This window comes from Aricia agestis, chromosome 5, assembly GCF_905147365.1.
Source record: "Aricia agestis chromosome 5, ilAriAges1.1, whole genome shotgun sequence".
Taxonomy (NCBI): Eukaryota; Metazoa; Arthropoda; class Insecta; order Lepidoptera; family Lycaenidae; genus Aricia; species Aricia agestis.
In genome coordinates this window covers 13,878,344-13,900,320 of record NC_056410.1, presented here as the reverse complement: position 1 = coordinate 13,900,320, position 21,977 = coordinate 13,878,344, and the positions used below count along the sequence as shown (strand labels likewise).

General features: G+C 35.5%; 1 protein-coding gene across 1 annotated transcript; it reads left to right on the top strand.

The window, feature by feature from the left end:
- Positions 1-1,540: 1,540 nt before the first annotated feature.
- On the top strand, positions 1,541-21,977 carry LOC121727445 (TBC1 domain family member 5). The gene is made up of 13 exons (XM_042115302.1): positions 1,541-1,659; positions 1,739-1,806; positions 2,028-2,162; positions 7,676-7,775; positions 7,955-8,071; positions 9,790-9,917; positions 11,981-12,031; positions 12,240-12,342; positions 17,146-17,264; positions 17,496-17,638; positions 18,003-18,147; positions 20,746-20,992; positions 21,265-21,977. The coding sequence occupies exons 1-13, from the start codon at positions 1,657-1,659 to the stop codon at positions 21,544-21,546; spliced, it is 1,641 nt and encodes a 546-aa protein (XP_041971236.1). The 5' UTR covers positions 1,541-1,656; the 3' UTR covers positions 21,547-21,977.

The following is a 21,977-nucleotide window of genomic DNA, read 5'->3' as shown; positions in this document are numbered from 1 at the left end:
TATTAATATGAAGTGAATTATAAAATAATTATCTGTTTGGGCCCTTTTTACTTCACAATTTTAGAAGATATTTTGATTTAAATTTTTCTAACCTAGGGAATCAACAAAGCTAATAGAAAAAAGCTTTTTTAGCTAAATACACATGTTCAATTTAAATATAAACATATATAAAATTGTCTACAAACTAAACTTGTTCGTTAAAACCAAATACAATGAATGGAAAATGAATTTATATGAAATATTTTGACTTTAAGAATTTTTTTTATATATTTTACTTATTGGTGTCATTTATTTGTATCAGTATATGAAGATAATGTAATTTATTTTAATAAAAATTAACAGATATGTACCAATTAGATAAACAAATGTAAAATATTTTGATGACGAAAATGTATATAGAGGGAATCAATAAAGTTAGTTTTTCCTGAGGTGTACAAAACTGTGCATGTAGGTAACAATAAATAGTCTAACTAAAAACCATACTCATTATCGTCGTTTACATCGTGTCTAAGCAAACTTAACTTTGGAAATGACATTGCAATTAGCGAAAAGGGAATCAATTGTGTAAGGAACCAAGGTTGAGGGAATCAGATATTTTCCTTTGTAACTCGGAAACGGAGCAATGAATTGTGTGACCTCCTTCCATGATGTTTAGAGGGCTATCGAACCTCCCGCCCTGCGCACCCGCAACCACGTGCTTCTTATAACTAGGGAGGTACGAGCCTCCAAGTGAAGCGTATAGGGAATCACTATGTGAGCCAGGACAAATCTTAAAATGACTTTTTCTATTTATATAACGATATATATGTTTATAAATATTTTGTTTATACTCTTACGATTTATTTACTTTGAAATTTAGAATTTCATCGTAATTGTGGGCATTTGTAGGATTTTTTTGGGAATTTATAGTGAATTCTGGGGACAGGACACGTCCAGGGAATCAATTTTTCGACCTTTAAATTAATTTTAATTATATTTACAATTAAGTTTTTCTACGGAACCTAAGTGGCCCAGTTAGATCACACCTTAAATTACTATAAAAAAATACAAAGATCTACATAATATGTATCTCTGCGGGTAGTTTATACGTCCGGACAACCAAATTTTGCGGTTTGGAGAATCAGCCTTAAAATGCCTCCTATTTTGAGCGTTTTGATCGTTTTTAACATCAAATATAACGCGGGGATTGTGCACAAGTGTAGGAAAGTAATGCAATATCCAGAAACGTGCTATTCTATGTTCCCTCCAATCCAAAACTCCATCGAAAGTTTCAGTAAAGCGTCTACCACTTTACTGAATCGACCGACACTTGACTTGATTTTTTGACCGTATATTACAATTTTAGAATATTGTTTTCTCGCCATATTAAACTCGACACTGGCCATGGCTAAATGGCCGAAGTGCCATAATAAGAAAAGAAGAAAAAAAATCAAAAGTCAAGTGTCAATGTCCATTGTCATTTGTCCATCAATTGTCCATTGTCCGCTATTTTTTATTGTACTTTTCAGCTGTTACTGTAAATTTATTTTAAAAACAATTACATTGGATAATTCTTAAATCCTAAGATAGTAATAAAACAATTTAAAGTAATGGGCGTTACATTAATACCAAAAAATAAAACTGTACATAGTAAACTAATGTAATGGTTCTATAAAAATGGTAAAGTTTATTGTTGTTACATACAAAATGATTACTAATCTATTATGATGATTAATAATAATAATACTAATCATTTTAGGAACAGCACAAGAATAAAAATCCGTCAACCATTACTTTAAATAATTTCGTAGATGCTATTGACTATGAGTAAGTTGAAACCTGTTATTTATTTGTTCATGAACTTGTAAATCTTACTGCTTGTTTCATAAAATAATATTGAATTTACTTTTCCGAGTCTTGATGACGTCCCCAAAGAGCGCCTTTCTTTCTTTTATTACAGGAATTACTTACAGAGCTTGTTGAAAGATAACAATTTTTGTTTAAACTTTAACATTCTTTTTACTATCATGTATGTATCTATTTTTCAGCCTTCAGTTCCCCACATGGAGCATGGAATATCTAAAAAAGGCTGCCACTAATCAAAAACTAGTTAGACCTCATAGCCTGGCTTGGGCTATACTGCTCAATGCCATACCACCTCCTTCGGGTGACATTGTGATTAGGTAAATTTATCATTTATACTCACTTGATTGACCATTTTCTAAAGTGAATCAAGGCTCAGCTGATAAAATTGTTTTAAATACATATATTGAAATGAACTCTCATTATCTGTTTACCTATTAGAGTAACAAATAATAACAAGTCCAAGTGTTTATTTTTGCTGGTAGAACGAAAATAATAGATAATGTTAGTAGATGCGTAGAAGATGCGATATTTTTATTTTTGTGTTTATTTTAAAGAACTCCATGTAGAATAGTATATTGAAAAAATTAAAACACTGGAAATTACTGCAAAAATGTGGTTTAAAATTGTCAATTTAAATTTTGGCGCCAAAACGGATCTATAGTCTGTGTGACGTCACTACTGTTTGAGAATTATTATTGACAATGGCCCCACTTGATTGTATAGGTCAATTAACTGGCACCGGGCACGTTCACAGTACTCACTCTTTTTTTTTTTATTTTTATGAAATAAGGGGGCAAACGGGTCACCTGATGGAAAGCAACTTCCGTCGCCCATGGACACTCGCAGCATCAGAAGAGCTGCAAGTGCGTTGCAGGCCTTTTAAGAGGGAATAGGGTAATACGGGAGGGTAGGGAAGGGAATAGTTGAGGGTAGGGTAGGGGTTAGGGGATTGGGCCTCCGGTAAACTCACTCACTCGGCGAAACACAGCGCAAGCGCTGTTTCACGCCGGTTTTCTGTGACAACGTGGTATTTATCCGGTCGAGCCAGCCCATTCATGCCGAAGCATGGCTCTCCCACGTATGCAATGGAGAATGTTACTAGGTATGCCAAATTGCTTGAAATTTTGTCACAGTAAAACCTGTATGCATACAAATACACTAGTTTTTGTTGCAGTCAAAAATACCTAGTAGTTTTGATTTTATAGGCATTCAAAGTTTCGAAAAATATTGATTCCCGCTAACAGTCCCACGACCGCTTGTGACGTTATAGCACAATACCGCCGCGCGGGCCCCATACAATAAACGTGATTTTTTGCTCTATCTCAACAACGGCAACAAGTAATAATAATAATAATAATCGTTTATTTGCATAGAATCTTGTTTAACAAAACAGATCTTAAAGTATAGGTCCAGTAGCAAACATTCTGCTTAATTGAAGCATGCAAAATATATTTTAGAGCTTATACAACTATTTTACATTTTTAGATTAACATTAATTACATTAATTGAGGACAACCATACAATAAATTAAATATATCAAAAGAATAAATGATTAAGAATATCATGTCAAATTGCAATTAGAAAAGAAGTCATTTGAGTTATATAATATTTAAAGGAATAATAATAATAAGTCAAAGTACACATTCAGTTTTGATGTCAAATCAAACATTGTAACAAAAATGTTGTTAGAATATTAAATAAAATAATTTATATAAACATGTCAGTCAATTATCACATAAATTCATTCAATCTTCTCTGCCAACCAATTGAATAGTTTTTTCTTAAAAGTTGATAATGGATATTCTTTTAAGTCATTGGGCAGTTTATTATAAATTTTGACTGACATATTATAACATCCCTTGCTAGCTAAGGTTGTTCTTGAGTTAGGCAATACTAACTGGTCGGGATACCTAGTATTTCTGTTTAGAAACTGAGACTTTTTTGTGTAAAATTCTGAAATATGTTTTTTGACAAATATGCTTATCTCATATATGTATAAACAAGGTAGTGTGAGGATATTCAGCTTTCTGAAAAGGGGGCGGCAAGATTCTGTATGGTGGACTCCACATAAGGCTCGGATACACTTTTTCTGTCCAATAAATAGTCGTGCTATATCGACAGAGTTGCCCCATATTATTATGCCATACCTAAGTGCTGACATGACAAACGCGTGATAAGCCATTAGAGCTGTTTCAGCAGTGGCGGTTTTGTTTAGGGATCTAAGGAGATATACATACCGGTTTATTTTTTGCAAGTTTTGTCGATATGTGCCTGCCATGACAAATTATTGTCAATAGTGATTCCCAAGAACTTTACAGTTTTAGCCTCTTTCAATACCGCGTTGTCATATTTTACGCACAGGTCCTTTCCTTTGCCCTTTTTATTATAGAATTGTACATATGTTGTTTTATTAATATTTACATTCAAATTATTATTATTCAACCATTCGATTACGTCATTTAATACACTATTTATTTCTAAATTAGGCACTTGAAATTTTCACCAAGGTCTTAATTATATGTGTACTTTAATAATTAATAATAATATTAAGTATAATAAAATAAAATCCCATACAAAAATCACAATTTTTGGTCTAGTTTGCTCTATAAACTATATTCTCAATTTTAGACGTCGTCTATTTTAGACGTGGGAGAGCCATGCTTCGGCACGAATTGGCCGGCTCGACCGGAGAAATACCACGTTCTTACAGAAAACCGGCGTGAAACAGCGCTTGCGCTGTGTTTCGCCGAGTGAGTGAGTTTACCAGAGGCCCAATCCCTTACCCTGTTCTTCCCTACCCTCCCCTATTCCCTTCCCATCCCATCCTTACCCTCCCCTATTACCCTGTTCCCTCTTAAAAGGCCGGCAATGCACCTGCAGCTCTTCTGATGCTGCGAGTGTCCATGGGCGACGGAAGTTGCTTTCCATCAGGTGACCCGTTTGCTCGTTTGCCCCCTTATTTAATTAAAATATATATATATATATATATATATATATATATATATATATATATATATATATATATATATATATATATATATATATATATATATATATATATATATATCTTATAACTTTAAACGAGCGATTCTTGTATATATACAGTGTGTAACAAAAATAAGTATATATATATCGGAATCGGCTCCAACGATTTTCATGAAATTTAGTATATAGGGGGTATCGGGGGCGATAAATCGATCTAGCTAGGAATTATTTTTAGAAAATGTCATTTCGGTGAAATAGCTAGTATATATATATACACAGTCGTGGTCAACTAATTAGGGACAGTTAAGGCACCAAGCAATATTAACTATTCAAGTCCTTTTATTATCACCTATATTCGATATTAGTGTCTGTTACTTTATAAACATATTAACTGATAGTGCTCTAGTTCTTCGCATAAAATAAAAAAATAAATAAATACATACTACTCGTATATTATAACCTCACCAAAACACATCAACAAATAAATATGATACAAAAGATCTGGCCATCTAATTAGAGACATTTACTTTTTGCCTTTTAAACTAAAACAAAAATAAAAAGTCATAGCTTTTCTTTCGCGTTTTCTTAATTCTGGTGCTAATTTGAAAAGCGTGATCGTTATTGTGTGTCTTGTAAACTCATGAAATGATTAAAAATTTGGGTCAAAAGAAGAGTGGTGAGTTGGTGACGCAACAATGTTCAATTTTTACCAACGTACAAGCCGTACAAGAAAATAGCAGTAGATCATTTGGAATGTTCCAAAAACATGGTCTACAATGCCGTGGCATATTTCAAAACGCATAACACCACTGAAATTGTGCCTAGAAAGAAGAGACCAAGAAAAACCACCCCACAAGATGATCGCAGAATGATTGTTCTCACGAAAAGAGACCCCTGCGAAGTTTTTGGTCCAGAATCGAATGCTGGAGTATCAGCGAGGACTGCCAGAAGGCGGCTAGTGGAGGTAAAACTTGTAGGAAGAGTTACACGGAAAGTTCCGTTACTGAAGAAAGAACACAAACAAGCAAAATTGGCGTTCGCAAGGAAATATGGACATTGGACTGTTGCTCATTGGAAAAATGTGCTACTTTCTGACGAGACCAAGATAAATTTGATTTCCTCAGATGCCAGACAATATGTGCGACGGCCAAAAAAGTCGGCCATTAATCCAAAATATACAAAGAAGCAGGTGATAAAACATAGAGGAGGCAATATTAAAATCTGGGGCTGTTTTTCAGGACATGGAGTAGGGCCTATAAAAAGAATTGAATAGTGAGTTTAAATTCTCTATTACGTACAATTTTTGAAGTCGGTTTTATCTTTTTTTACGAGTATGTTATTTATTTTTGTCGATATAATAAATTTTCCGTGTCTTCGTAACTTAAACCAGTTAACCAAGTTATTAGTTTTAATTTACATTTTAATTTATTTTCATGATATATTGAAAGAATATTATTAATTTTATTGTATAAGAATATGTACCAAGGAAGCAAAAGAATCTTTGTGCAAAAGTGGTTTTAAAGATATCAACAGGGCAAATCTTAAATTTTCGGCGATTGGCTTGTTTTAGATACTTGTCGTAGTCTAGAGTAGTATGTTTTTAATTATAGTTCCTAAAATAAACAACTGGCGACTTGGCAAATTCCAACCAACTTTTAGTATACACCTCTGGTATCTTTCTAGGCGCAACAATTTGGTTTTCGGAATGCCACCCCAAATAACTATATATATATATATATATATATATATATATATATATATATATATATATATATATATATATATATATATATATATATATATCGGTATTGTTAAAAAAGTCCGTAAACTATCATTTTTATTTTATAGAATCAGACACATTTGTGATGAAATTCTCATTAGAAAAATATATCTATCTCTCGTCCAATCTCTCATTTCCTACTGTATAGTTATTTGGGGTGGCATTCCGAAAACCAAATTGTTGCGCCTAGAAAGATACCAGAGGTGTATACTAAAAGTTGGTTGGAATTTGCCAAGGCGCCAGTTGTTTATTTTAGGAACTATAATTAAAAAACATACTACTCTAGACTACGACAAGTATCTAAAACAAGCCAATCGCCGAAAATTTAAGATTTGCCCTGTTGATATCTTTAAAACCACTTTTGCACAAAGATTCTTTTGCTTCCTTGGTACATATTCTTATACAATAAAATTAATAATATTCTTTCAATATATCATGAATTTATTTTTTCATAATATATAAGTAATTTATAATATTAGAAATTAAGTTACGAAGACACGGAAAATTTATTATATCGACAAAAATAAATAACATACTCGTAAAAAAAGATAAAACCGACTTCAAAAATTGTACGTAATAGAGAATTTAAACTCACTATTCAATTCTTTTTATAGGCCCTACTCCATGTCCTGAAAAACAGCCCCAGATTTTAATATTGCCTCCTCTATGTTTTATCACCTGCTTCTTTGTATATTTTGGATTAATGGCCGACTTTTTTGGCCGTCGCACATATTGTCTGGCATCTGAGGAAATCAAATTTATCTTGGTCTCGTCAGAAAGTAGCACATTTTTCCAATGAGCAACAGTCCAATGTCCATATTTCCTTGCGAACGCCAATTTTGCTTGTTTGTGTTCTTTCTTCAGTAACGGAACTTTCCGTGTAACTCTTCCTACAAGTTTTACCTCCACTAGCCGCTTTCTGGCAGTCCTCGCTGATACTCCAGCATTCGATTCTGGACCAAAAACTTCGCTCTTGATATGAACGGAACCCTTAAGCGCGGCAGGATAACCTGCCCTTAAAATTAAAATTTAATAAATTAATATCAATTATTATTATTTTTATAGCATCAAAGGGCATAGAAATTTTTACAATGACCTAAGGGCCAAGCTGTCTATGGATCCTCGTAACGTAATTGGAGATGACCCATTATCACAGAGTGACAAAGTAAGAAATAATATTTCTTAAATCTTTTAAGTACATAATATTATGTATATTTTGTATGTTTGCATACATTTTAATGTAGGCTAACAAACAAATTCATGTCTTGATTTTAATATAATCAAAGAATCCTTGAATGAATTTTTGTATGAAGTACCGTAATCATATTAAGCTAAACATTTTAGAGTGCTTGGAAGCAGCATTTTTGTGACAATGAGCTAAAGGCATTGATACTACAGGATGTGGTAAGAACATATCCAGATGAAGCTTATTTTCGAGACAAAGATGTACAAGACATGATGGTGAGTACGTACAGGCACATACAAGACAGAAAAACTATTATCCTACTTCCTACTAATATTATAAAGGCGAAAGTTTGTTTGGATGTATGGATGTGTGGATGTATTTTTTTTTTTTTTAATGAAATAAGGGGGCAAACGAGCAAACGGGTCACCTGATGGAAAGCAACTTCCGTCGCCCATGGACACTCGCAGCATCAGAAGAGCTGAGGTTGCGTTGCCGGCCTTTTAAGAGGGAATAGGGTAATACGGGAGGGGAGGGAATAGGGGAGGGTAGGGAAGGAAATAGGGTAGGGGATTGGGCCTCCGGTAAACTCACTCACTCGGCGAAACACAGCGCAAGCGCTGTTTCACGCCGGTTTTCTGTGAGAACGTGGTATTTCTCCGGTCGAGCCGGCCCATTCGTGCCGAAGCATGGCTCTCCCACGTTTATGGATGTTTGTTACTCTTTCACGCAAAAACTACTGAACGGATTTTAGTGAAACTTTACAATAATATAGCTTATACATCAGAATAACACATAGGCTACAATTTTAACCGACTTTCAAAATGGGGGAGGTGTTATGTTCGTTTTCTTATATTCAACGATTACTCCGCCGTTTGTTAACCGATTTTCAAAATTTTTCTTTTGGTATATAGGGTATCATCCCAATTTGGTATTATATTCACAAAAGTGGTGATCTGATGAAGGATCCATAAGTAATCGAGGGAACTCCTCAAAACTTATAGGGAAACATGTGGTGACTTTGGTTTCGTGAGAAGTATTCTAAGCATATGCTACCAACAAGTAAGATTTTGCACCGAGATATACCTGGTATACCGTAGTTCGGAAGGTGCTGAGAGAACTCCTGATTCTTTATAGATACAAGTTTGGGAGTTTCGGCGTTGTTTTAAGAACAGAAAGCATATGCTACTATGCAAATTACATTCATCATCATCATCATCATCATCATCACTATCATATTATACCATTTCATAGTCTTTTAGATCGAGACTCGAGTTTGTCAAGCGATAATTAAAAAAAATCTATACCTACCTAATATTATAAATCTGAAGAGGATGTTTGCTTGAACGCGTCAATCTCAGGAACTACAGGTCCGATTTAAAAACTTATCTCAGTGTTAGATAGATTATTTATCGAGTAAGACTATAGGCTATATTATATTATCACGCTAAGACTAATACGACCGAAGAAACTCAGGAAAATGTGGGAAAAACGGGGGAAATATTTTTTATGGGAAAATGTACGGTTTCTGTAAAATTCCTAATTTACGCGGGCGAAGCCTCGCGGGACATCTAGTATTTTATAATTTAAAATACTCACAAGAAATAAGATTGATATTTTACAGCAACTTTTTTGAAGATAAAGAACATATTATATTATCAAATATGTAAATCCAAAAGTTTGAGAGTATGCAATATGTACTTATGTTAGTTGTTTTAAACAAATTGCTTAATACTTCACGCTACAACTATGAACTACCTGATGATGATGATTTTCGTCAAATTTGGTGTGGTAGTAATTTAGGCTCTGGATAGTTACTTGGGAGTATAATTATTTTGTTGTTACTATTTACCCCAAAATAAGTAATAAATTGAAAACATCTTTTTCTGAATAGATTAATAATATTTTAAATAATATTTTGGCGAACAAATTTCTGACCAGTTCAGGAACTAACCCGGCGTAAAAAGTCGCAAATGTGTAATTTTTTTTATTCCAGGTGCGAATGTTATTCTTCTGGGCCCGGACGCACCCTTGTCCGGGCTACAGACAGGGAATGCACGAAATACTCGCACCCCTCATGTATGAGCTACACATGGATAGGATACACGCACCTTCGCTATTGAGGTAAACTTACTAATAATATCTACAAAGCAGAGTTGCAAATAATGCATTACTTTAGTTAATGCATTGACGTTTCATTACTCATTATAATGAGTAATGGAAGCAGTTTCCATTACTCATAATTTTAGTAATGGAGTCAGTGTCCATTACTCATTACTTCACGGCTTAGAGTACAATGTTGGTAAGTGTGAGTACATGATATTTCAATGCAATAATAAGACTTTCAATCACCAAGAATGTCCACCACCTTTACTCAACGGAGTCGTGTTACAAAATTTAAATACCTCGGTCACGTGGTGACAGATACTCTTAGTGATGAGGAGGATATTGAGAGGGAGCGCAGGGCAATTTCGGTCCGCGGTAATATGCTGGCACACAGGTTTGCCAGGTGTACAGCGCCTGTCAAGATAACGCTTTTTAAAGCATTTTGTCAGGCGTTTTACACCTGTGGTCTGTGGGCCAGCTTTACTCAACGGACCTATGGCGCCTTGCGGGTCCTTTACAATAACATATTCAGGTCTCTATTGCGGCTCCCTCGATACTGCAGTGCATCCGGGATGTTTGCCGATGCAGGAGTCGACGATTTCTATGCGATTATGCAGAAAAAGGTAGCGTCAGTGGTGCATAGAGTTCGGGAGAGCCGGAATGGGGTCCTGAAGATGATAGCGGAGCGAATTGACTCTCCACTCCTTCGCAGACTCACTGAGCTACATGTCAGGGTAGCAAGATGAGCTGATGAGCTGCATTGTGATTATTTGTTTAGTTCATAATTATTTTATTGTCAAAAATTATTTATAATATGGGCTTCTTTGTCTGAAAATAAATTTTATTTATTTATTTATTTATTTATTACTTTTAGTAATGAGTTATGCAGTCAGTTCCCATTACTAATTTTTTTTTTTGTAATGGCATACAAAATAAATTCTTATTACATTTTTTTGTAATGTAAAATGTAAGTACCATCTTTACATTACTCATTTTTTAATTTAATGAGTATTTTAAAAACCTACATTACAAATTACAATTTTTAATATTAATGAGTACTGTTCCAAATTTTGATTACACATTATTTTTAAAAGCTTTTATTTTACTTGCTCTGTATATGTATGTAAGTAAGTTCGGGTGGAATCTTTGAACTCAATTTTGAAGTACCAATTGTATGTGACATCACTCTAAATCCAATATGGCGGTCCATCCAATATGGCGAAATAGTTATTTTCTATGCAGTCCTATAATATGGATATTAAATGAAAATGAAAGGACTCATTGAGAGTAAACTGAAAAGTAAGGTCCAAGATGAAATAAGTTTGACTTTTGTAAGATAGGGGTAAAGGTTTATGAGAATACCCCAAAGTTTTTAGGAGAGGAGGGGGAGGGAGAGGTTAACCCACCGGAGCCAGGTCAATAACCACAAAAAAAATTGAAATGCAAATTTCTCCAAAACGGTGGGGTTCCTGAAGGTGGGAGTGGTACGGGGTACGGGGTTTACCCCTCTCCCCCTTCCCCTCTTTAGTCAAAGTCTTTAGCGACTAGTCTTCGCCGCCACGGCGAGTCCAGGTTTCTTCGTTTTGTGACGCACGGGCGAAGGGGCTGCATTTCCCGCAGCGCCAGAGACGTGACAGACGGACCCATGTCTGTCTGTCACGTCCTAAAAACTCTTAATTATCTTGAAACAGGGACAGAGGATTAATCGAAAAATCGATTTTTGGTGCCAAAAAGGTTAATTTTAAAATCGATATGTAGTAAAGAATCGATTCGCTGGATTATTATTTCATTTTAACATTGAAAAAAGTAATGACTAATGCATTATTTTTTACATTAAGATTTTTGTAACGCTGCTACAAAGCCTTTTGCTACCTTGTCTATTACGTGGAAAAAGGCCCTTACATAAACAAAGACACCAATATTGTATAACATACTCATTTAAGGCACTGTATTATCATTCTTAGTCAGAGATTTTATTTGCAGTGATGTACATTCTTACAATAAACTTTAATTTATAATAATATGTGGGTATTTACTACAATCCTATTTATATTTTTACACCATCTTTTATTTATTTTCAGTGACACGCTACAACAATTTCTAGACGAAAAATACTTAGAACATGATAGCTAGTAAGTATATAAGTTTTATAGTTTACTATTTTTCTAAAATCTTTTCGTACTTGTTTTAAATGCTGTTAACCTTTTGTTGCTGAATAGGTGTGAACTGTGGTATATTATCAATTTATCACAATTCTCACCTATAAAATCTTGTCTCTTGATTATTATTTTTTGTCATATTATATTAGACTTTTTTTGACAAAGTATTTTTTATAAACAGCATGCTGTTTAGTGCTGTTATGAAGGGTCTAGAGCGGTTTTACACGACGGGGGACGTAGTGCCAACGCCCACCGGCCGCTTGCCCACATCCAAAACTGTACATGTGAGTAGAGTAATTAAGTATTACTAGCTATTTGACCGAGCTCTGCTCGGTATTCGATGAAAATGACATTTTCTAAAAATGATTCCTAGCTAGATCGATTTATCGCCCCTTAAACCCCCTATATACTAATTTTCATGAAAATCGTTGGAGCCGATTCCGAGATTCCAATTATATATATATATATATATATATATATATATATATATATATATATATATATATATATATACAGGGTGTAACAAAAATAAGTGATAATACTTTAGGGTGTGTACGTGTTCCTTGTAGCGAGTTCACTGTGAAAGTAACAGCGCTGAAATACCAAAAAAAATTTTCACTTTTGTATGGGGAAACTCGTGATGCTCGGGCCATTGCCCATACAAAAGTGAAAAAAAAATTTCGTCTTTCAGAGCTGCTACTTTCACAGTGAACTCTCTACAAGGAACACGTACACACCCTAAAGTATTATCACTTATTTTTGTTACACACTGTATATATATATATATATACGAGAAGAAATTTGCACTAGGATTGCTATTATTTATCTTATTTTTAGGTGTTTATAAAGAATAAAAAATTTATAATTTTTAGTTGTAAAAATATTGTATTGCAAACAAATGGCAAAAGTTCGTTTTCTTGATTTTTAATTTTTATACATAAAGTACTAGATAATTTACTTAGTAGGGACGTCAACATTATCCAGGGGGGGGCAGCTGCCCTTCCCTGCCCCACCCCCTCGGTACGCCCATGATTATCAGAAATTATTCCTTACTAGCAACACTACAAATTAATTCAATAATACACCTTGGATGTTTCTTTTTCTTTTTCGGAAAAAATAAAACATCCTGTATTATTGCACCATTCTTAACTAGTACTTATTGCTTATTATAAAACACTAGATGTTACCCGCGACTTCGTCCGCGTCAACAAAATGTAAAATACATAGGTAAAAAATAAAAAAGTAAAAAATGTCCTCCCCCTTTTTGGAAGTCAGTTAAAAAGTAGCCTAAGTTACTCCTTATTACATCAGCTATCTGCCAATAAAAGTCCCGTCAAAATCGGTCCAGCCATTTCGGAGATTAGCCGGAACAAACAGACAGACATACAGACAGACAAAAATTCTAAAAATTGTTATTTGGGTGTAAGTACCGTCTAAATATTCATATGCATGAAGTAAAAAACGATTATTTTAATATTACAAACAGACACTCCAATTTAAAATTATTTCACACTAAAAGTGCTCTTCGCGCCGCTGCCGGCCGCTGCCGATCCGGTGTGAATTGGGCCTAATGCAGTAAAAAATAAAACGCCATCTGTTTTCATATATTAGAATTAAAATGTTGATTGCATTGATATATTTTCTGGATGGAATATAGGCCAACACGGTACACTCGAACTCCTTTATTTTAGAGCGCCTTCTGTTGTCAACTTGTCACATATATTAGAAATGCAGTAGGAGTTCTGATAAGATAGATTGATTATTATTATACCAAGTGATAATATTATTAAACATAATATTCTAACGTATTAAAAACTATAAACAAAAACATAATAACTAATAAGTATGTTTAGTTCTATGTTACAATGAAGTAAAAAATAAAACGCCATCTGTTGAATCGTATTAGAACTAAAATGTTCATTGCATCGATATATTTCTGGATTTTTTATAATATTATACATAAAATATATTTAAGATTTTTGAAATATTATTTTAATACACATCCAAGACCCAGGAACATTGAAAACTTTTTGTTCCGCCTGCGGGACTCGAACCCAGGACCCCCGGGATGAGCGCTGGCCACGCGCAATGCGAATTAATTTTCATCGATATTTTCCCACATCAAAATGTAGCCTATGTCCTTTCTCAGACTCTAGAATAACTGTGTACAAAATTTCATTGTAATCGGTTCAGTAGTTTTGGCGTGAAAGCGAGACAGACAGAGATACTTTCGCATTTATAATATTAGTATGGACTTCTCCAAAGTGATTACTTATTATACAACATGACTGGTGAGACATGTTCAATACTCGAGGACGTGATATTTGGCTTTTTAATAATACTAGAGATCGCCCAATGGTCTAAATTTGACCTTACATAGTTTCAACGACATTAGGACTAAAAATATTGACTTCATCATATTTTTTTCAACTCTTGTCTCTGAGACTCAGCTGATCTCAGACTGGCCGTGTAAGCATTGTCTAATAGTAGGTATCTAAGATTCAATAAAAAAAACTATAATCCGTTTTCAATTTGTCACCTTGTTGTCAACAGACTTCAACCATAAATAAAAGAGTATCATTAGTATGTATAGGCTTGTCACTCAAAAATCTGTCATTTTTCCTAGTGTGTTGTTGTGTGTGTAATGTTTTATTTGTTAAAAAAATGTATGATAAAAGCATAATTTCAAAATAATATTAGCTCGATGCACTCCTTGACCATATAAACTATAACTGTGCAAAATTTCATTCGACTACGTTTCCCCATTTTTCGTCAAAAGGGATACAAAGTTTTTGGCTCACGTATTAATATATTGATTAAATGAAAAAAAAATCTTATTAAAATAATATCAATTGATCACTGAGTAAATGTAGCTTAAAGTTAAATCATTATTTAGTATTTACTCTACGCATGGACACCGCGCGCGGGAGGGGTAGCGCGTGGCGCGGGGCGCATGCCGCTTTTTTTCAATTTGCAATTTACTTAATATTATGTCCATGATTCATTTATTTAAAGGGAAATTTGATAAAAAATGAAGTACCTACGGAACGCGCTAATCTCAGGAACTACTGGTCCGATTTTAAAAATTCTTTGAGTGTTAGATAGCCCATTTGTTGAGAAAGGCTATAGGCTATATTTTATCACGCTAAGACTAATAGGAGCGAAAGAATAGAGGAAAACGTGGAAAAAACGGAGGAAATTATTTAAAATGGCTTATTATCTTAAGAAATTTGGCAATTTTTATGTTATTTGGCACACATGAGGAATAGACCACGTAAAAGGACATAGTTTTCTTTTTTTGCGGAAAAATGTACGGTTACCGTGACATTCCTAAATTACGCGGGCGAAGCCGCGCGGAACATCTAGTTTTTATATAAAATGCGAAGAAACTTTTTCCCCAACCTAATAATATCTTGATAGTAGTCTTGATACAACTTGTAACATCAACTAGCTGGAATGCTCAAAGTTGAATCTTTAGGGTGGGTTGCACTAGAGGCGTGGTTTAAAGCTAAAGTTATGATTATAGTTAAATCTAACTTAACTTTAACCATAACTTTGACCACAGAATTTGACAGATGTCTGTTGCGTTCCGACAAGACTTTAAATGAACGTGGGCGGGGGCGCTGCTAGTATAGTAGTAGTAGGAGAACTGTCAAAAATTGCGTTTTTGTATGATGACAGCGATAGCTCCTTTTTTCGTCACATTCATTTAAAGCCTTGACGAGCTCTATGGTTATGGTTAAATATGGCGTCTATTTTTGACTTTAACCAAAGATTTGACATTTTGCATTGAAGTTCTAGTTAAAGTTAAAATTACAGTTATAGTTAAAGTAAGTTGGTGCAACCCACCCTTAATGTTACATTACACGTGAATTTCTCGTCGGTCAGGGAATTATTTTTGTAATGTAATGCTGAAAAACTAATCTATAATGTTACATTAAGGGCCCCGAAGACGATCAAACGGTTTGACTCAAACACGTAAATTTTTATTTGACTCAAACCGATTTCATCGTTTACAAAGCTAGTTTGAACGGTTTGTCAAACATTTACGTGTTTGAAGCTTGTTTGATGAAATTTCATATTTTCGTTGTGTTTGACGCGCCGTTTGATCGTGTTCCGACGCGTTTGAAGGTTTGATCAATCCCGGCTTAGTTTAGTGCTGGATTATGAAGAAGAAAAAAAGAAAGAAGCTGTAGTTTCTAGCACATTCTGTAGATGTTCGTGGGTAAAACGATATTATGTTAGTCCATAGTCCATACCATTCTTTGGACCAGTCTTTTTTTTATGAAATAAGGGGGCAAACGAGCAAACGGGTCACCTGATGGAAAGCAACTTCCGTCGCCCATGGACACTCGCAGCATCAGAAGAGCTGCAGGTGCGTTGCAGGCCTTTTAAGAAGGAATAGGGTAATAGGGGAGGGTAGGGATGGGAAGGGAATAGGGGAGGGTAAGGACGGTTAGTGGTTAGGGGATTGGGCCTCTGGTAAACTCACTCACTCGGCGAAACACAGCGCAAGCGCTGTTTCACGCCGGTTTTCTGTGAGAACGTGGTATTTCTTCGGTCGAGCCGGCTCATTCGTGCAGAAGCATGGCTCTCCCACGTATATCTTTTTTTTTCTCTTCTGACAGAGGACATTAACGTTATAAACATAAGATAAGAAAATCGCGATCCTCGTTTTAGAATCTAGAGCATCTTCTGCATCACAACTCAGAAGACGTGTACTCGACAGCGCGTATTGAATGAAACTGCGCAGTGTCGTTTGACAAACCGTTCAAACCGACATCAAACGCACAATAGACATATAATTCTGTCTACTCTGTCAAACGGTTGCATTAAACACGTAAGGTTTGAATCAAACCGTTTGATCGTCTCCGGGGCTCTTTACAAGTGAATGCTCGTGGTGAGGGAGCACCTTTAATTTAATATGCATTTACCTATGCTCTTGTAATTTCTGTAAGTTCACTTCCGCGTGTCTAGAAAAATCATCAGCGTCATCAACATTTTTTTTTTATTTCAATAGGGCTAAGCCTTTTAAATAAATAAATAATACTTGCAGAAATAATTTTGTTTTGTAATTTTTTTTACAGAATCAAAACGAAGCAGTGAAATATTTGCAATTCGTAAAGGAGGAGTATTTAATGAAATTGGATCCCGAATTAGCGATACATTTAGATGAATGTGGCATTTCTATGGAACTCTTTGGGATGTACGTTAATATTTCTACCTAATAACAAATAGGGTTTTGTAATAATATATAACAATATTACTTTTAACCTACTTTTTAAATGTCTAAGTTTTTATGATTATTATTTCACGCAGAAACTGTAAAAAAACGTTTTTATATGGTTAGTAACCATATCCCATCAAAAACTTTAGAATAACATTGACTTTTTTAAGATTTATCGTTGAAAAAAGATGGCCCTACTTTTATTTTTAGTCGCTGGCTTCGACTGTTGTTTGGGAGAGAATTTCCACGTGCCGACATACCACAGCTGTGGGGTTTTTTATTTGCGGATGGTCCTATGTTACCCAACATACATTACTTTATATTAGCCATGCTGATGTCAATAAGAGATACGCGTAAGTATACAATTTTAGTTTCGTTACTTTATTTGCACACAGCACAAATAATACAAAAACATGAGTGTATGAAATTTTATCGCATCGTAAATGAGATGTTGACATGACGTAATTAACAAATGCAAGTTGCTTAAAGGTAAAGTGCCCGATTTTAACTTTACTATCTGGGCAATTGATTCACTGACATAAAATGGTGGATCTATAATTATTTGGTTGCTTTATGTCAAGTATATGTCCTTATCTGTCTTTATTGTACTATATTCCCTTTCAAATTGTGTACGTCTACTATGTGCAAAAATCAATTTCTCTGATAGTAATATATTTTTTGTGTATAATAAGTAATAAATAAATATTCAATTTGCAGTGTTGTCATGTGATACTGGCGGCGCGCTATCCGTGCTAATGCGTGCAGCGCGCGTGCGTGCGGCGTACGCGGCGGCGCTCGCGCTACACCTCGCCGCGCCGCGCACGCACCCCGCCCCGCCCCCGCCGTCCCCGCCCACGCCGCCGTGAGTATTACTTGTTAATACATACTTAATATATATATTTTTTTTTAATATTATTTCGTCCCCCTAACATTATCATTGCTATTTATTTTCTATTTGTCTATACATACAATCCAATATAAATATACGATGTAATTAACACTACATTAAAATACCAATTCCAATAAAAATACAAATGATTCCACTAAATAAACAATTAAAATAAAATACAATTAAAATGTCAAATAATAAAACAACGGCACAAATATAAAACCAAAATTACAGAGACTATCCTAATATCACAATTCACAGCTTAAAATTAGATCCTAATTATTGTTATCACACAAAATACTACCGTTACGCTTATTTACTACACCCACGATTATCCTGCAAAAAGCCAGGAAGATATCCCGCTTTTTACCCCCCAGGATGGATGGCAGATTCTCACCCGTTATCGATGTGCCCAATTTCGGCTCAATATCGTATCTATTGCTAGCAAAAATTGGGCACTCGAGTAGCAGGTGAGGAACCGTCTCCTCAACTCCTGGCTGACACAGGCAGGACGGATCCTCCTTCAGCTTGAATCTGTTCAAGTAGAAGGCGAATCCGCCGTGACCGGTCAGAATCTGTGTGGTGTGGTGTGTGATGTCTATTTTCTGTACTATTTTGTATGCAGCAGCAGCGTCTGGGAAAAAGAGCTTCGTGACTCCGGCCGTCCCTCCCACTTCATATCTCCTGTTCCATTCCTCAATCATATCCTCACTCAAGATACGCTTGACGAATGAAACAGGACACAGATCGTAGTCAGGTTTCCTTCTCAATTTCAGCGCGGCCTCCTTGGCTAATTCGTCAACCCTCTCATTCCCTCTCAACCCTGCGTGCGCTTTAATCCAAAACAAGGAGACCTCCCGCCTCTACTTAATATTATAAAGAACCAGAGAAATGTACCCGCCGCCGCACCAAATGTACCGCAATTGGCGCAACGGAGTTGCGGGCGTCATCGTATAGGAAAGTGAAATAAGTAATAGTAATAACAACTCCCTCGGGTTTTGATGCCGGGGTCGGCTTCATTGTAACCAGGCCAGTTATGCAGGAGTACATTTTTATAGGACCTACACTTGGGCAGTGCATGTGCCCAGTACACAAGAGCACCCTCTATTCTTTTAAAACTCGTAACCCGGTGCAGGTGGGACGGAAGCGGGAAGACCGACACGACTGGCGCTCAGCTTCAAAATTTAAATATAGGCAGTTTGAAACCCAGAAATTTTTCATTACTTAAATGTTTTATTTTAATTTTTTTACTGACTGTAGTAATCTTATTTTTACGTGAAATTACTTATGTTTATACCGATTCAATGCGGCGCACATTTTTTTAAACTTTCAGTAATGGCGGCATATAATTTTCTCGTGACACGTTAGCCGTGTCAAACGCTATATAAGTAGATGACACGGCTACCGTGTCACCCGCCATGTTCAAAAAGGTTTATTGTTTTTCTTGATTTTTACACGTGTTTTAACTTTATTTATTTAGTTGAACCCAAATCATTGATGTTAACGGAAGGTTACGTTGTTTTGAGTTGATTTCGAGTAGTTTTACTAAGTAATAACCTGAAAATGGCAGGTAAGCGATATTTTTATTCAGATGTTGCAAACCTTTTGTAGGTTTCAAAGTTAGTAAAATGAGTAAGTATATTAAATAGATCTGGGTTTCCGATGTAAATTATACGTTCGTAGATAAATTTAAAGAAGTTCGTTGTTAAGTTAATACTTTGATATCAACGCAAGTATTTTTCTACATTATTGTTTAAAAAAATCGCAAGAACTTGAAAGTGTAAAATAATATAGAATAATATGGACTCTCAATATTACCTACTTCTTTATTTTCTTAAAAGTTTACTACTAAAAAGCCCGGCCGCACATTATCCGAATTTCTGATCAGAAAAATACGGACGCTTATACATTTTGACACGTCAGAATTCTGATAGTAGGCGGGGTCCACAACAAAATATTATATGAACAGAGTGCGTTCCGGCGGGCGTCCGAATTTTTCTGATCAGAAATTTCGGATAATTTACGGCCGGCCTAAAAAGGGACAGACCCTAGTTTTTTTTCAATTTACAGAATATTCAGAAACGAAGCCTATAGGCTTGTTTTACGTGGAAAATTAAGACGGTTTTGTTCGGAGTAAAACCTTCTAAAGTGTATTTAAAGGGAGATACAATCGTTTTCTAAATGACACGGCTCACGCGTCATACGCACACGTTAAAAACACATATGACACGGCTGCTGTGTAATCCGCAATGAATGCACCTTTAAAAAAGGTTGACGGCTCCTATTTTTTTTTCAATTCACAGAATATTCAGACACGAAGCCTATAGGCATGTTCTACGTGGAAAATTAAGATGGTTTTATTCAGAGTAGAACCTTCTAAAGTGTAATTTGAGGGAGATCCAATAGTTTTTTAAATGACACGGCTTACGTGTCATACGCCACACGTTAAAAACACATATGACACGGCTGCCGTGTCATCCGCACTGAATCGGTTAAGCCATAATAAAAATTAATTATCTTCCCTATTGCTGTAAAATGTTATGATGTTTATCTTCGCAGTAGACGTGAGAGCGTGTCTATGTCGTCGAGTATAACAGACGCGCGCGGTGAGGAGGAGGGCGTGGAGTGGTCGGGGTCGGAAGCAGGTGACGGTCCAGGAGGCGTGTCGGAGGGCGTGGCGGAGGGCGGGGACGTGGCGCGCGCGCTCGGCACGCTAGCACTACTGCGGGCGCGTTTACCGCCGGCCGCGCGCGCGCTGCGAGCCGCTTTGCCCCGCCCCCCGCCCAACGCCGCGCACCCGCTCAACCAGATACTGCAGGTATACCTGAAGTTACATTTACACTCAGTAAAATAAAGATCTGCTAGGCCCTCGAACATGCACAATGTCATTGGTTAGGTATAGAAAATCATAACAATTGTACTCGTAACACAATATCTTTAGAGAACAGATGACGTTTATAAAACACTTTGTCTGAAATAAACGAATTGAATTGGATTGAAAACAATAGCTTAGGGATATGTGGAATACATAATATCCCTGAGTTATTTAATTATATTGCCCCTGCATTAATAATATGTAAAAAAATACAGTTGGCAGCCCTGCTTGAGTGCAGAAATCATTCCCTCATAGACGTCGAGACAGCCCTGGAGGCGGCTGAAAATCAAAACACAGACGAAGTGGGGCGGCGTGTCATAGTGCCCGTAGTCGTTAACAACAGGCAGAGAGAAGTCAAAGTGCGAAACAATAAGAACAATAAGCCAGTGCAAGTGAAAAAAATTAAGGAGGTGCCATTAAAAGTGTTCCATCAGGCCGAGTGCCACAGTGCGACCGACTTTCCCTTCCTAGACCCGCTCCGACTCAGAACAGAATGACTACGTCGCAAAATTATGCTGTACAGTTACTACCATTGATTTTCGTTTTTATCATAGACAATTTCTATTTAGTCACAAAATATTTAGAAATAGCCTAGGTTACTGCCAATTTCGTGTTAAAAATATCATTTTCACTTCTAATTTTATACTATTTAGTAACTTTTCAAAGTAGATACTTATATTAAAGAAGTATTAAGTTATGTTATAGTAGAAAATTGTTATCAACAAAGTAAACAAAATCTATTACCTATGTATTTATATACTACAAATGAACTGTGATAAATATAGATTATTATTTTGCTTACAAATATGTATACAGTAGTACAATAAGTTAAATTTAATTTTACTAGAAAATAATTATAAATTGTTGCTCATTTGCCAGTAGAATTACTGAAATGTGTAAATTCTTTAATAAAATGTATGATGCACAT